Source organism: Scleropages formosus, chromosome 2, assembly GCF_900964775.1.
Source record: "Scleropages formosus chromosome 2, fSclFor1.1, whole genome shotgun sequence".
NCBI classification, from domain to species: Eukaryota; Metazoa; Chordata; class Actinopteri; order Osteoglossiformes; family Osteoglossidae; genus Scleropages; species Scleropages formosus.
In genome coordinates, this window is record NC_041807.1 from 42,309,380 (window position 1) to 42,325,053 (window position 15,674).

The following is a 15,674-nucleotide window of genomic DNA, read 5'->3' on the forward strand; positions in this document are numbered from 1 at the left end:
GACTCAAGCCGAGGAGCTTCCGTGCAACATCTGGCAGTATGAGGAAGTACAAGTGGAGTGGGCCGCAACACAACAGGTGGATGTTTCGGCGAGCGCCCATTCAATGTAGCGTCCCACCAAACCAGAAAGCGGAAACACGTCTCAGGAGACGGAGGGTGAAATAGGGCAGCATGCAGCGCTGTGAATAAGGGCCAAAAAAAGAAATAATCATAAATATAGCAATCTTTATTTACAGAAGCTTGTTTTATTTAAAAATTAATGATTTATACAGAAAGTTACAACAGAGCAAAAAAAAAAAAAAAAAAAAGTTAAAAATCAGGTAGGAGTGGAAAAAGGCAAAATAAGTGAATTTTTACTCCTTTTATTTGGACAAACCAGACAGAAGGAACACGCCTATCTAAAACACCAATGACCTCGGCCAGCACTTTAAAAAATATTACTATTTTATTAGAGCAAAGAGGAGAAAGAAAATGTTTAACATGTTCAGTGAACTTAGACCAGACTGTACTTTCCAGTGAGAAACCCTATTGAAAAGTCAGGACTTTGGTTGTGTTTAAATACGTAGCTAAAGGCAGTGTGTACTGCGTACCGTGGTACTGTGCACCCAGCCCAGTGCTCTTGGCTTCTGTCGTTTCCATTCGTTTGTACAACACTGTAGCCGACATACAATCGAGACACAACAGGATACACTTTAAAATCACGTTCGTGTTCCGTGAGCTTGGAAAACAAATTCAAGCAGAAGAACCCCACACACACACACACACACACACACACACACACACACCGGAGCGGAGGTGCACCTGAAAACTTGCATGCCGGCGTTTACAGACAAACACGACTTGCGCTCAGACTGAAAAGTTACAGGTGGTAGCTGTATTTTTAACTTTATACAAGATTAATTACACAACATCTGGCAATAAAACAAGACACACATCGCTGTTGGTTTAGGATAAAAAAAAATAAAAATCATGTTACATGCATTTTCAGTCCCACTTGCACCTCGCAAACTAGAGACACCACGTCCACGATCAGCTTTTTCCACCAACTCAAGGAAGTCAAAGGACAAAACGAACTGGTGCAAATTCACGTGTCCAGAGAGATGACGAAGGGGCGAGGAAGCGGATGGAGGTTCGGTTAGCAGCATTCCTTGGGTCAGATGGACAGTTTGGGGCGTGGGCCGGGAGATACTGACCTTGGTACATTTGCACTAATAACATGGTAAACCTGAGACTGACGGTTCTGCTACAGCGGAGATGAGAGACGCCACGCGCTTCTTACCACAGGGACACTTTGCATGAAACGAGGAAAAACAAGAGAAAGGAAACAAAGCTTTCAAGACTTAAGGCAGTTGCCGGCGACTCGTTTAAGAATTACGAAATGACACTAAAGTTGGAACGTACCCAGATTTTAGTAGGCAACGCGACCCAACACACAACTACAAACCCTTCCATATTTCGCTTTTGCATTTGCGCTCATGCCTTTGAGACTGTCGAGACTGACGTGCGTTCCTTCGCATCTCTTCGATCTCTCCCTCGATGCCCGTAAAAACTTGTTTTCACACGTTTGGTGTGTTTTGCACTCATGACAACAGCGTTTTGTGTTTCGCAGCCTCGTCCATAACTGTCGAGGACAGAGAAGGAGCGCATTCCACAGCTACCCAAGCAGAGCAGCACACCATTAATGCACTGCACTCTCCGAGCAGGCTGAAATAAGGTGGCAGCACGGGGGTGGGGGGCTGGTATGCACCTGGTGAGGACACACTGCTGTCAGGTACGAGTCGAATGCCCAGGTCACACTCGGAAGAGGAGGCTCAGTTTGACGTTATAGCGAATGGCCAGATCCCCCAACCTCAGTGCGAGCAGCAGAAAACCTCTCTTTGTGCTGACAGCGTGAGATGTAACTCAAAAAAAGAACATATAATCCACTTTATAGAGTGAGAAACAGACTATTTCTACATTTTTTCCAAAGGAAGATCACTTCCTACATATGAATTATGAGGCTGAAAGTTGCCGTGCAGTCGAAGCGAAGCGACAGGGACGTCCAGCACTGCTCCCACGGGACATTCAGGAGTAAAACGAGTAAAAATGGCTTCCTTTGAGAACCACGGACAAACTTCCTTGGAGTAGGAGCTGGTCCTTGGAGAACAGAGGCTTGTGGAGGTTGAGGTTACGGTTACTGTTAGGCCACCGCTACATTCTGCTATGAAGTGTAAGGAGCCCAGGGAAATACTCGCTGCGGATCCCGCACGCAGGCAGAAAGGTACCAATCGCTCGAGCTCAGACACAGAGCGCCGCGCAACACAACACAAAGAAAGGTGTAAAAGGTCCGGATGGAGCTGAAGGCCCATCGCAAGGCGCAAAATGCTGAATTGAGGAGAAACGGCGCCAGTCAAGTAACATAGGACTCGGCAGCGAGAGACACGATATGTGTCCCGTGTCACGAGCTGCAGGGCGCGACACTCTGTGAAAGAGAGCAAGGAGACTAAATGAAACGAAAGCCATACATAAAACATGTTCAAGTCATTAAAACAATTTACAACGCAATTTTAATCACTGTCATCAGTGCCGTGAAGGTATCAGCGCACACTTGCACCACCGACAGCCTGCGTTCCTTCGTCTACGAGCGGTTCTCTAAGAGCAGTTAGAGACACACACACACACACACACGCACACACCAAAAACCAAATGATCCGATGGCAAAAACACTCCTGTCGCCACCCTGACTGGCTAAAAGTTACTGTGTTACCCACAGAGGTACATGAACACGAAGAGGTAAGACGCAAGTTCACTCATGCATTTTTCAAAGAAATATCGTTGTGTCTGCAATGGTCAGAAATGTGGCATTTTAACGTAGGCTGAGCACGGTAGGCAGAAGGCAGAAGTGGGACGCGAACGCAGCGCAGGCCTCGTCGTGTGCGACGAACGAAAGGTGAGTCGCCGGACGCCGAAACAAAGCGGAACGCTGTCAAAGTTCTCAGCAGCGGTGACAGAATTAAATCGTTTTTCCTTCCTAAAATACACAGGAGTACGAGGTTAACAAAGGGCGCACACACACCGACTGAAACGCGGCCAAAGAAGGGCACACACCTCCAACGCTTAGAGCTCTGCACTGCATCACTCAAACTCTGAATGGATGATAATCCATAGAATATATATATATACTGTATATTTCTTGTTTTATAACAGAAAAGGTATTGCTGTGAAAGAGAAACCCCAAAACAGCTACACTAACAACAAATTAGTGGTGAAAATTAGGCAACAATGTGGTGAAGAAAGGAGAGACGCGACTGACCGTAGAGCTGCAGTTTCAAAGTCTGAGGTAAAACACTCACTGCCAGATGTGGTCTGGAGGTTAAGGTAGCGAACGTCCAGCCGTGTGAAGGTGTCACGTATGAGCCGTGTGCTGCTAGTCACCGCGGACAGAGCAAACAAGTCATGTAAAATACAGTACAGCAAGTACATGTGCACACATTCGTTCCAATACGCTGAGTGAGAGAGCAAGAGAAATAAATCATCGCAACAGCAATATTCCATTCTTCATTTTCCACACATCAGACAACTGCTGTAAGCTCATTAAAAAAAGAGGAAGGAAGATGGGGGGGGGGGACAAAAACTTGTTTGCACTGCTTTCAACCACAACACGTGTATCAACGGTGGAAGTGTAACATCATTTCATAAAATACTCCCACTTAATCCTCAATTCTCCAGTTCCCATCATAGCCTTTACTGCTCTACATTCTCTCAGGAGATATTGCATCTGTTTTTCTCAGAAAAACAAAACAAGAAACAAGACAACGCGCAAGAGTCACTAATGGTGGTTGCGGCCTTGCTGGGCGGTGAGGGCGGCCGGCGGCTTGATCTTGAACACGAAGATGTGCAGATGGGAGGCGATCTGGTTGCAGACGCTGACACAGTAGCGCACCAGGTCCAAGACGGACAGAACCTGCAGGCCAAGAAGAGAAGCGGAAGTCAGGGGCGCGGAGGCACCGAGGCGCACGGGCAGCGACGCAGGAAGTGGGCACCGCACACTGCTCTGAGTCACGTGCGAAAGCGTACGCTCTAGGTGCACAGAGGCAGAGTTGTGTGTCTGCATGTGACCGGAGCTTCTAGCTGTGCCTTTCCACGCCTCACCACTCACCAGAGCGATCCAGAGCACCAGGTACTCGTCCACAAAGCTGTTGAAGTACTGGTTTAGGAACAGCAGTCCAGGCCCCAGAAACGCCACGTCATGGAGATGCATCTCGCTTTTCGTCATGTGCGCCACCTACAGGGGGAACAAGAACACGAGCGAAACCCAAGGTCTGCTTTGCCTTCCCAAAATTACTGTCATCGATCGCAAACACGGTGAAAACAATAAACAACCAACAGTGGAAGGAAGTGTCTGTTAAAATCTCCATTGTCTCTTTATGTCACCGCGTATCTGAGAGAGCTGCTGTTTTACACTGTTCTTAAACGTCTTTGATTTTATCTCCCTTTTGCCCTTCTTACATTAGAACAATGGTGACAGAAAAAAAAAAAATGCTTTTCTGTTGCGGAGCGCAGCGTGTAAACATTTCATTGGGGTTTCAACTCTTACAGTAACTATTGTTACAGTGGCCACCGAAGGTGAGCGCACCGTTTGTGAACTAAATGACAGTCCTGCAAACAAAAAGCTGTGCACATTTTTATAGGTCATTTTAGCACCATCTCAGGGTCCAGTAAATTGACTACTACAAAGAGCTACAAAAAATACTACAGTCATTTGTAACACTATATATACTAGAGGCATGCAATGACCAAATTGCTGCTAGAACCGCAGCAGCTTGACTGGGAATGACGGTGATGATTGATAACGTCACCTACAGTGACGCTGTTCAAATACAGTACTGACTATCGATTGGTACAGGAAGCTGGACATATCACCTTCTTTGCCTATAGCGCCGTAACTTTGTAAGAGGAACGTTAACTATATTTATTTAAATAAATAAAAAAAGAAATCCAAAATGTTCAAGTAAAATACAGTTTCTAAAAGTTGCCCCCTGAAACCCAACCGTAAAAACCAGGAGGCTAAACAAAGTACGACGAGCTTTTCCAAAAGCAGAAACCCGTCAACATCCAGCTGCTGGATGGCAAAGGCGTGGGAAATTACCACCAATTTGTTGGTGATCTTGGCAGACACAAAGCCAAATACGAGGATGTAAAGACACGGGTGCTTTTCGAAGAGCTGGACTGCAGACTTCTTGTAGATCATGATGGCGAGGGTTATCACCGAGCCAATGTGGAAGAACGGTGACAGCACGCTGGTTCCCTGGAAGACAGGTGCACACGGGACGGGCTTCACCGCCACTGCAGACGCTGGTGGGAGTCTCATTTCATATCACAGTTACCACCACAAGATACCGTCACATTTCTCCGTAAATGGAAGAGTAAAAGAAAGTAATGCAGAGAGTGGTGCCGCAACTGCACTTACCGCGATCGTGGATCCATTTTTGCCGACTCCCCCGGTAAATATAACCCGGAAGTAGTTGGTGCAGGAGAAGACGGCTCCCGCCACAGTGCAGATGGCAGGAACTAATTTAATAGGGATCTTTACGACTGGAATCTGCGGAGGCCAAAGGAACAGTGAGGGTTCCACTGACGAGGACAGTGGCTGGTGTTAAAATGAATCTCTTTTAGTACCAAGGAGACTAGTTTGTACGGTGTACAATAATATCAATTATTCTAAAGTGGACTATCACAAAGTGTCAGCAATTCAATGTTACGTGAAGCTGAAAGATGGACTCCTCCAGCAACACACACTACGGTGTCAGCAAGATTCAGTTAGTGTTACATGAGCCTAAGTATGAAGCAATTAATATTAGCATTAGAACGACTGAATGAACTGATCAAAAATAAAAACAATGATCGAAAAACAAAACACACAAATAAGAGAATTAAACAGGGTAAAAGAATTACCGGAAATTGCCAAAAAGCCGATCCTCCTACGGCGGCCAGCAAATACATGATTATAATGAAGATTTGCACCTCAGTCACATCAATGCTGAGCGGGTAAAGAAAGCAGAAAAATCGAGAGCAGGGTTAGAAGACTCGGCGACTGACATCGACATGCACAGCGTCCCCAGGTGGTCTCCAGCACACACTGCGCTTCCTCCACCTCGACCCGAGTCGATCGGCCCCGGCGGCGTTAAGCTCCGCCCTCGAACCTCTTCCACACTTCGTCAACAGCCAAACCCACCGACAGAACATGTTGGAGTCCAAATGAGAGTCACTGGCTGTTAATTACCGGGAATTAAAGGCCATTTCAAGGTTTAAAAAGAGCAACAGCACCTGTGGAACAAATAGATGATCCACTTAAATACAAGGAGCACTTGCACTGATAAAGAGAAGCGTATTAATGCAGCAGCTGGAACTCAGGACCAGTGGAAAAGTCCACTTCCAGTCAATCTGTTCCGCCAAATCTGACCCTTTTCATCTTTACCACTCAAAATCAGATTGTCCCATTCTGTTTTTTCACTGCCGGGAGGGGTTCAAGAAGCACTTCCTTTAGTCGTTCTGACCTAATCTCCACCCTGGACTGATTAGGCAACCGCAGGTCAACCCGCTGCCTCTAGCCTGTTACGTAAGAGTAGACTAGAAACCACCGTGGGCTTGTCCAGAGGCCCTTTCAAGGTGCTGGGGGCAGTATGTGCGGGAGGTGGGGCTCAGGCTCGCTCTATGCTAAGCAGTCTGTACACAGAGCAGGGGGGGCATGGGGGCTGCTGTAGGCCATACACCGGTGTGCTCAGTTACCATGAGGTTCCAGAGTTCGGGCCCCAGTGTGGCCGTGAGCATCTGCAACAACGCTACACAGATCTGTATCTCGGTGGCATCAAACCTGCCATCCACGGGGGGGGGGGGGGGGGGGAGGGGAGAGAGAAGCCGTTCAGCAGGGCTCTTCCTTGCATCGTCGATGGCACGACAAATGGTGAAATAACTGGGCTATAAACACCTCCTCAAGTTGAGCTGCACTTCACTTCAAATCAGAGCCAAACTGAATGGTGCACTTTCAATGACAACGTTCCTAGGAAAGCAGCAGGTGGGGCAGTATTCAAGGAACAGGGTTTGAACTGAGCCGGGGTCCGTCCTCTGCACACAAAGCACACGCTGATGTACCGCGGTGCTTTCGGTAAAGCTGCAGTTTGCAAATGCCTCGACCTCGTAACGGCACAACGTACATGTCGCCGAGATCTCAGCGTCTTTCCCAATTTCAGGCATTTTTCCATAGGAACAGAGCTGCCCTTCCACAACAACTCAACACAGAACAAAAGAGAGGCTGACATCACCCAAAAGCAGAGAACACTGCGAAACAAATTAAATGCTCTTCAACGTACTTACTGGGCTGTTTTCCGAAAAGGTTGGCTATGGCCCACAATGTTCCAAGAGGCATGCAAACCGTGGCCAGTTCTCGGGAGGATCAACAACTGAATCCACGACTGTGTGTGTGCATGCGTGTGTGTGCGTGCGTGCGCACACAGGCACACATGCCCCACACCTCCTCCCACCCCCAACTCACATGCCGAAGCGCAGGGTTCCCGACACGTAGGTCTGCCAGTGAGCGCAGTAGAAGAGGAACATTCCGGCAAAGCAGCAGAAGAACATCCAGTCAGGATGGGTGCCCAGCTGCACGGCGATGCAGGTGCCCAACACCACGAACACTGGGGGGAGACAAGTGGGAGGGGTCAGCACTTGGTAACTTTTCATTGTAATAATGTCATTACTGTGTCCGTCTTATTGAGCTGTATGATTTTATGGATGCTGGCTCCATTAATTAAAATGCACGAGTGAACACGATGCGTTTCTGCACTCAGCCAAGAGATGGCGGTAAAGAGTCCCCAAACAGGAGCGTGGGACTACCTCCATTCAACTCACTTCCAGTGTTTCTAGCACCTCTCGTGTTCCTCCACAACGACACGAGGCATTATGGGATACATCAACGTCGCCACTAATCTACACTGAATCTGTAGAGAAGACAGATTCTTCTTTTCAATCGTTTTAAACGCAGCTTGGTGTTAAACGTTTCAAAGTATTTTGGTTTCCTATGCCTCTATCGAAGATCTTTAGAAAATGTAACCTGTAAAAGTTTTTAACTGACTTGTCACAAATAAAACTGTGGTCTCACTTGTGTTAAGCTAAGAAGTTCATAAAATACACAAGTTTGGCAAGTGGAAAGCAAAAGTGAAGAATTCTTCATCAAAACAAGGTCTCAATGCAGAGTTTGACAGTTCACAAAGGTTACAGCCCCCCCGCCCACTAAGAGCCCTTTATTAGCAGCACCATTAAAATTAACTGCCCACTCAAAGTCCTCGCTGAAAAGCTCCCTGCTGTCAGACTCATGCTGTTCCAGCACTTTCCACATCCCTGCTGCCCTGAGTGAAACTCTGCTGCTCTTAGCTGCCCCTTCAGTCTCACGGGTCTTCGCCCTGAGCGCCAGAGTGACTGCCCCTCCACCGTCATTAAAGCATCGCATCCTTATGGTGGAGGGCTGATCACTTCCGCCTCGTGACTTGATTATATTCATTTTCACACAAAAAAGCAGAAAAGACGTCATATTTACGGAGTATTTCACCACATAATGTATGGTTTGCTTTCGTTCCTATTATTTTTACTGCCCTTATTACTTTGATACATAATGCCTCATGCAGGTACGTGCTGTAGGTGCCGCCTTGCATTTGTTTCATGTGAAATCTTGTCAACGGGAGCTGAGTTTGTGTGCAGAATTACTATGGCGAGCATGGTGAGCAGCGTACAATACAGTACAGTAGGAATATGAGTAATAATAGCAATAAACAGTCTCAGTGTCAGTGGCCCCCCGCAGTCAGGCAATCCACTGTGGGTGTGTTTGGCACAAGTGTCGACAAGCTGCAGCACAGCGCCTCCTGTGTCGGGGGGAGGTCATCAGCGGTCAACTTCACACTACTGTTCGGAGCAGGGTACAGTACGGTACAAAGTGCGGTTAGTAGAAAGCCTCATGTACTTCTCCAAAGAATCAATACAGGACTGCTAGAAAAAGCGTCAGCCCTGTCAAGCGCGTAAAGCGGCGACTCCTATGGGGCGCAGCCTACGATGACGCTTTTCCAAAGAATGTTAAAATTCCCAAACTGCGTGCGTTTTCTTTTCTTTGGAGTGGGATTAGTAATCTTTGTTACTTTTGCGAGGAGGCCAGCACAGAGACCTACAATGGCAGGGAATTAAAAAGAGACACACGTGTGTATGAATCCATGGTGCGTCTCTGCGTTCGTGTGTGTTTCTGAGCAGGTGACTACAGTGATGCGTGAGAGTGTGTAGTGAATGCAGCTGGGGGTACCTGTGGAGAGCGAGTCGCAGCCGTGGTCAAAGAGCTCTCCCAGCGGGGTGCTGCTGTTGGTTCGCCGCGCCTGCTTGCCATCGATGGCGTCCAGGGACTGGTAGATGAAGAGGCCCACGGCGCAGGCGAGGTACGCCCACAGGGGAGCCTGATGCCAGGGACCAGTACCGTGGTATGGAAAGATGGACGAACAGACAGAAAGACAAACGGACAGAGAAATAAGTGCCTCTCCTTTCTCAGTAAGACAAAAATATTGCAGTGAGTTGACAAAACCTGAAAACTATAAAGGGAGTTCCCCCCCCCCCCCCCATCTCCAGGCGCCCAGATGACCTTGTTTAACCTCCCGTGAAACAGCCAGACCTTTACTGGTCTCCAGCCGGGAGGATTTACCTGCCAGAGTACAGGCAAAGTGTTGCAAACTAGAAAATTAAGTTTATAATCAAATGTAATCTAGAGTTAAATATAACAGAGTCAGAATGGCATGTCACTGTATTAGTGTCCATTTAGGAATGTATGAAGGTACTAATCCACAAGATCCCGTTTTCCAGGTTATTCTTCACTGCATTTTCTTTACTACTCCAAAGTGCGTGTGCACATTTGTCACCAGCCAACAGATGGCAGTAAAAAGGTGCTAAACTAAACAGGAATGTGGGACCGCCTTAATTCAACTCACTTTCACCGTCTTTACAGCCCTGGTGCTTTTCTTTTTTTTTTTGAGTGTCGACAAACACGAACATTACACACGACTATGGGACGGGTTTGAACGCGTTTCATATTTAATAGCACTTAGATACTGAATTGAAAGTAGTGACACAAAATGCACTGCAATACATTCTTCCTTGGTAAAGCTACATGCAAGGCTTTTGCAGAACCAGGCCTGTGAATAAATCAGGGGCGTCTGTACGACTGACTATCGCTTGCGACTGAGTGACTGACTGACTTCCAGTGCCAGCTGTGTCTGTGAGGTCGAAGCTGCGCTGCCCGCCGTGAACGCTGACAGTGGACCGCTCCTGGACCGTTTCAGTACCGCTTTCACACCTGCTGCGATACTGGCTCACGAATATTGTCCGCTGAGCACACGCTCTGATCGCACTTCATTTCTCTTCTTCTCCGACACTGGAGCCCTGCGGACGAAAGTTTCAACTCGTTCACATATTAACCACTGTAACTTAAAACCATTTGTTGGACTGCAAACGGAGGGAGAACTGAACACGCAGAACACACTGAACAACAGTAATAGTACTAGCAGTGTGTAAGGAGCTTCTGAGTGCATGGAGCTCAAAGCATGTTGCAGCAACAAAATACATACAACACACACCTGTCTTTGTCGAACCCTCATCCCACGGTGCACTGCACCCGGGGGGGGGGCTATAAACAGAAACACAAGCTGTGCAAGACGAAGGGCTCAGGTATGCCATGTACAGAATATCTCACCTTCCTCAAAACAACAGGGACAAGTGGAAAACGTGTGTGTGTGTGGCCGTATGAACACACGCACACGCGCACACATACACGTGCTCATTTCGCACACCCGCAGAGCGCTCGCTGAGACGGCCGAGCGTCGGAGTCACAGAAAGGTCAGGGCCGACATCTGAGGAGCGCGGTACATATAGTCTCCACAGAGGAAAACACGCAGCAGAGCTCGTCTTGCCTGGCTCCGTGGCGAGGATTTGAGAATCAAGGAAGGAAGCCAACAAACACACAGCCTGCATTCCTATTATTATTATCATCATCATCATCATTTTTACTGGAGCAACTCACTGTAAGCATCTTGCTCAGTGGTGGAACAGCACAAAGTGGGGTTCGAACCTGGGCCCTTTCATTGCAACGTAACGGCTCTAAGCGCTGCACCCCCTGCTGCCCCCCTTCACCCAGAAAGGAGATTTTGTGCCATCACATGTGCTCCCACAGACCATGGTACAGGCATGCTCCAGTAACTTTCCACTGGAGCTGTAGAGACTCAGAGAGAGCGCGGCGGCGCCCCCTACAGGCCAGGACATCCTGAGCACAGTGGGCGTGACACACCGGGGAGGCAGAGCACAACCGCCGTCACTGAGGGGCCAAGAGGAGGACAAACACCAGGCCACAGCACCCCTTACTCTCATTGCTCTCAGAAAACTTAGAAACAACGTCAATAATGAGCAGCTTTGGAAACAGGAAACGGCTCCTGGACCATCAGGTACTGCGTGAATAAAGGCAAAACGGCCAGAACAAGTTCTCTTTCTAAAAACAAGCATATCCAACATTTCAGTCCCCCCAGTGCCCCGGGGCAAAACGTGCTCAGACAAAGCCAGATACCGTCACCGCAGTCAGAATTTACCACGGTGCCAGTGGAAACACTGCATTTGCACTGGGGGGTCCAGGCAAAAGACCCCCGCCCTCACTGAGTGTGCAGCTGGTGCGCAGCTGGTGCGCAACACACACATAGGGAAGGATATACAGCTCGCTGGGTGGGGTGTATCACGCAGCCACGCTGGCGTTCACCTAAAAAACACCAACGCGCACACTGCACAGTAAACCGATCGCTCCGGCACATTTCACCACATTTGTGACGACAGTGTATTGCGGTGCTGGGGTGTGTATTCTGAGCCACGGTACTCATCGTGGCTCTTGATCTCCGGACTGTACACATGCACGACACTATCGTCGTCAGACTCGACTCTGCACCTCGGAGATACTGCCGCGTGTGGCGGCGCCGCCATCTGTGCCAAAAACAGCGAGTGCACTTCAGTAACGCAGTAGAAAGAGCCCAAACACCGGACAAGACGGCTGCCACATGAGCCAAAGGGCCCCTATTTTCATACCTAACCGTATTGAATTTCTGCTCTGGAGCAGGAGTGTAAACTAAGTCACAGGGACCCGTAAATCAGAGTGCACCCTTTAGCACCCGCCGGGAGAACACCATGTTTTACCGCATACAGGGGTTACTGGCCCCTTTCTCTGCCAACACAGGGAGGAAGAGGAAGAGAGAAGCAAAGTGCTCACGTGTGCCTTCGCTGGGGGCCACCGGCGCTCACCTGCTGGACAGAGGAGTGCTCGCACCCACAAGCTTCAGACTGCCCATCCGTCTCAGATGGAGCACCGACACTGTTCCCGAGCGAGGAACTTTGCCGAACGGAGCAGATTATTAACTAAAACTACACTCCTCCTCATCCACCTGCTTGGTGGTCCCACACACAGGCCCCAAAATCAAAAGCACAAAGGTTGTCAGTCCCAACTACAATGTGGCGGGATGAGCTCCCCCTGCGCCTCTCATTCACAACTGCTGAATCCCTCTGAGGGCTCAGAAAGGCTCTCAAAGCATCTCTTTCAGGCTCCTTCTGATCATGTCCCATACACTCCATAAACGTGCACTGTGTAATTTGCCCCAAATACCTTCGTGTTATACACCTACCAGTTCGATGAGCAGCGACCCAAGTAATGTACGTTTGTATGAAGGAGTAACACCAGACAAACTGAGTGCACCGCGAGAATCGTGCGTCTCACCTCTAAGGTATCTCGTGCGCCAGTGGAACGCACTTCTACTTGCTGATGAAATGAACTCTGCGTTTTCCTCGGATACGCACGTTCGCTGAAGCCACCGTTCAGTGCACTACCCCCCGTTGTGGAACTGGACCCAAAAGCTCAGATTTAAAGTGTGCTGAGCCAGCTGCTGTTGCACCCTTCAGAAAGTACTTAACCTGAATTCCCTGGGAGAAAATCAGCTGCTAATCAGTTACTTGGGACGTAAGAGCAAAATGCTTCCAAACGTAGGGGAACAAGGGTGGGGTTGCCATGACGCCACCGACTCTGAAATCTACAGGACGTGATTGGTGTGTATGCCGTAGCAAGAATGCTGAGCTACCGCAACCTGAATGTCACTCCTTAAGGCCACTACACTTGAGGGATGCAAAGCAGCAGCACGGTGGCGTGACACACACAAGCGGTGCACCAATAATCCCGTGTTTGTGTCTCCCTGTAGTCGCCGACGCACTTCTGTTTACTCTGAGTCGTACTTCCTTTCGGAAAGCAGCACGTGGTAAATCGGCAGAGGTAAAATGTGACCCAACGGGCGGGCAAAGGGGCAGTGACCACAAGCTACCGAAATGCACTGCCGATCTAGGCAGGACGAGACCTACCTGCTCTGTGGCGGTGGGGCAGTAGTAGACTAGCACCAGTGTGGTGGCGATGTTGGTGAGCAGGCCCACGATGGTGATGAGGTTGGGCGCGATCCAGGCAGGCACGCGGCCCACCAGCCACTCCCAGTAGCCTTGCATGAGGGGTTCGAGCAAAGAGCGCCCGGCGCTGCTGTAGCGGTGCTCTTCCAGACGTTTCAGCTGGGCGCGCGACAGCGGTGGCGACGGCAGCTGCACCAGGCGGCTCAAGAGGCAGGCCCCGCCCCCGTCGCAGGCGCTCTCCCCGACCGGTCGGCCACCCCGAGCCCTGGCCGCCCGCTGGCTACTGCCGGTCATCTCGAGTGTCCGTCACGCGGCGCGCGCGCCGACTCTGCCGACCTCTGCGTCCACCCCAGTCGGGCGCCGGGCATTCACAGGCGGCGCTCTCAGTTGCTGTGCGGGAGAGGCAGGTGGATGGATGAGACTCTGCACTTCTCAGGGGACTGGTTTGCACGCTGACCTTCTTACACCAATTTACCCTTCTGTGCAGCTGGGGCGCGTTTACTGCCTTACACTACCTTCACCGTGGGGCTGGGGGGATTCAAGAGGCTCAAACCAGCGGAGACCACTGGCTCTCACCTCTGCGCCACCGGCTGCACCGTTCGCGGACGAACTCGTCGCAGAACGGACCGACGGGTGATGCGGCCCAGAGAGACAGAGCCGGGAAGGAAGCATCACTTTACAGCACTTTTTACCGCACCGACATCCTGCTGGTAACGACGACTGTGGAGTGAGCGCAAACGGAGCTGAGCCAAAGTCCACAAAGCGGGAATTAACAGCGTCTCATCCGGGGCTACCGGCTAAAATGGGAAGCTCCTCGGGTCTCGCATTTTCGTCTGGGACAGCAGGTGGCGCAGCGGTTAACGCCACCCTCCCCCATCCAAAGGTCCCGGTTCCAGTCTCACCTGCTACTGCTGTTGCTGCGGTGCCTTGAAGTGATGCAGTAAGAATAACTCTGCTGTGTAAATGGGAAATGAGTGCGAGTAATTTACTAGTGTGCAGTCCTCACACTTAGGTCATGCTAAAGAGAAAGACATGATGATAATAAAATAATAATAATAATGTGATTACAGGACTCAGGAGAAATTAAACTAGGAACAGAGCTGTGCAGCCAGAGAGAGAAGACAGTGTGGCGACAGCAAGAGCGGTGCGTTAACCGCTTTTCTCGGTTCTAGAGGGGAGTCGGTCACCTTGGGCCAGGGGACTGCAGCCGGTGAGAAGCGCGCGCGTGCGCGCACACACACACACACTGGGACACACAGACAGGTGTGGTCACACACACGTGCACCGAACAGGATCAGAGATCATCACAAACTAAGTCACTTTTGTGGCAGGAAAAAGCAAAGGAGTCACGTTGCAGAGGCAGCGCTGCGGGGGGTGAAGGCAGGGGGTCCAGGAGTCTCTGGGGGGGGTCCACAACGACCACAGAGCTCATTCCAAAGACTCACTAACTGAGCGCAGTTCTCACACGCGGCACGCACACAGGAAGACACGTGCTCGCGCACAGCACAGCATCCGCCCGGCGCGTGGACAAACAAAGAGACGCCTCTGCTGCGGGGTCTTCGGACCCGCCGCAGCGCGCGCTGTGTGTGTCCGACGTGACGAAAGCCTTATGCTCCCCTCCTCAGCCACACACACACCCCTCCTCCCCCCCCCGCGCTGTCGCTGCCGATGTGGCACAGGCGCGGCGGCGCTCCGGCGCGTTCTTACCCGTTCGCACACGCTGAGTCGCCGACAAGAACCAGATCCGCTTCCTCGAGTTTCGGGGTTGTTTCGGCCGGACCGCTGCGTGTGTCCGAGGCCGGCTGGAAATTGCCCCGCGCTCCCACACGCCTCCACCCGCAGACTGGCAGGCGGAAACCGGCGGGCGGTCGCTACGCAGACGCGGGCGCGGGCACGGGCACGGGCACAGGGACAGCAACGGGAACGGGAACGGAAACAGGCACCCACTTCCGGAGAAGCTACTTCCGGCGCACAGACAGATCATGTTTTGAATAACTTTATTAACAGTGTCCGCGACACACAGTGTATTTGGGTTGCTGTAGCCTCCTAAACTGTGCGCCTTTCACTTCTTTTTCTTCTCCATCCGCCATCCTGCTCCCGCAAGTGATTGTCACGAAACGGACTCGGAGTAAACACAAACTTTATCCCGCTGTTTGTGAGCTCCTCTCGTGCTCGGAATGATTGACACGTCCCTCC

The 15,674-nt window shown here is 50.3% G+C and overlaps 1 protein-coding gene across 2 annotated transcripts; it reads right to left on the reverse strand.

The window, feature by feature from the left end:
* Positions 1 to 322: 322 nt before the first annotated feature.
* On the reverse strand, positions 323 to 15,438 carry LOC108931187 (choline/ethanolaminephosphotransferase 1-like). 2 transcript variants are annotated; one of them, XM_029246094.1, is made up of 9 exons: positions 15,186 to 15,438; positions 13,440 to 13,868; positions 9,322 to 9,469; positions 7,531 to 7,672; positions 6,768 to 6,852; positions 5,449 to 5,580; positions 5,128 to 5,286; positions 4,138 to 4,263; positions 323 to 3,942 (listed from the first exon to the last, which is right to left on the reverse strand). In XM_029246094.1, the coding sequence occupies exons 2-9, from the start codon at positions 13,770 to 13,772 to the stop codon at positions 3,808 to 3,810; spliced, it is 1,260 nt and encodes a 419-aa protein (XP_029101927.1). In that variant the 5' UTR covers positions 13,773 to 13,868; positions 15,186 to 15,438; the 3' UTR covers positions 323 to 3,807. The 2 variants fall into 2 exon arrangements, with proteins under 2 accessions (XP_029101927.1, XP_029101923.1); XM_029246090.1 differs by lacking the exon at positions 6,768 to 6,852 and adding an exon at positions 5,934 to 6,018 and having other exon boundaries at positions 15,186 to 15,436.
* Between the last annotated feature and the right edge of the window lie 236 nt (positions 15,439 to 15,674).

Coding starts and splice junctions, on each gene's coding strand:
- LOC108931187 (XM_029246094.1), bottom strand. CDS start 13,772: ATGACCGGCAGTAGCCAGCGGGCGGCCAGGGCTCGGGGTGGCCGACCG. Junction 6,853..7,530: donor GGAACCCTGCGCTTCGGCAT/GTGAGTTGGGGG, acceptor CGTGGATGGCAG/GTTTGATGCCACCGAGATAC. Junction 5,581..6,767: donor CCGAACTCTGGAACCTCATG/GTAACTGAGCAC, acceptor TGGCCTCCGCAG/ATTCCAGTCGTAAAGATCCC.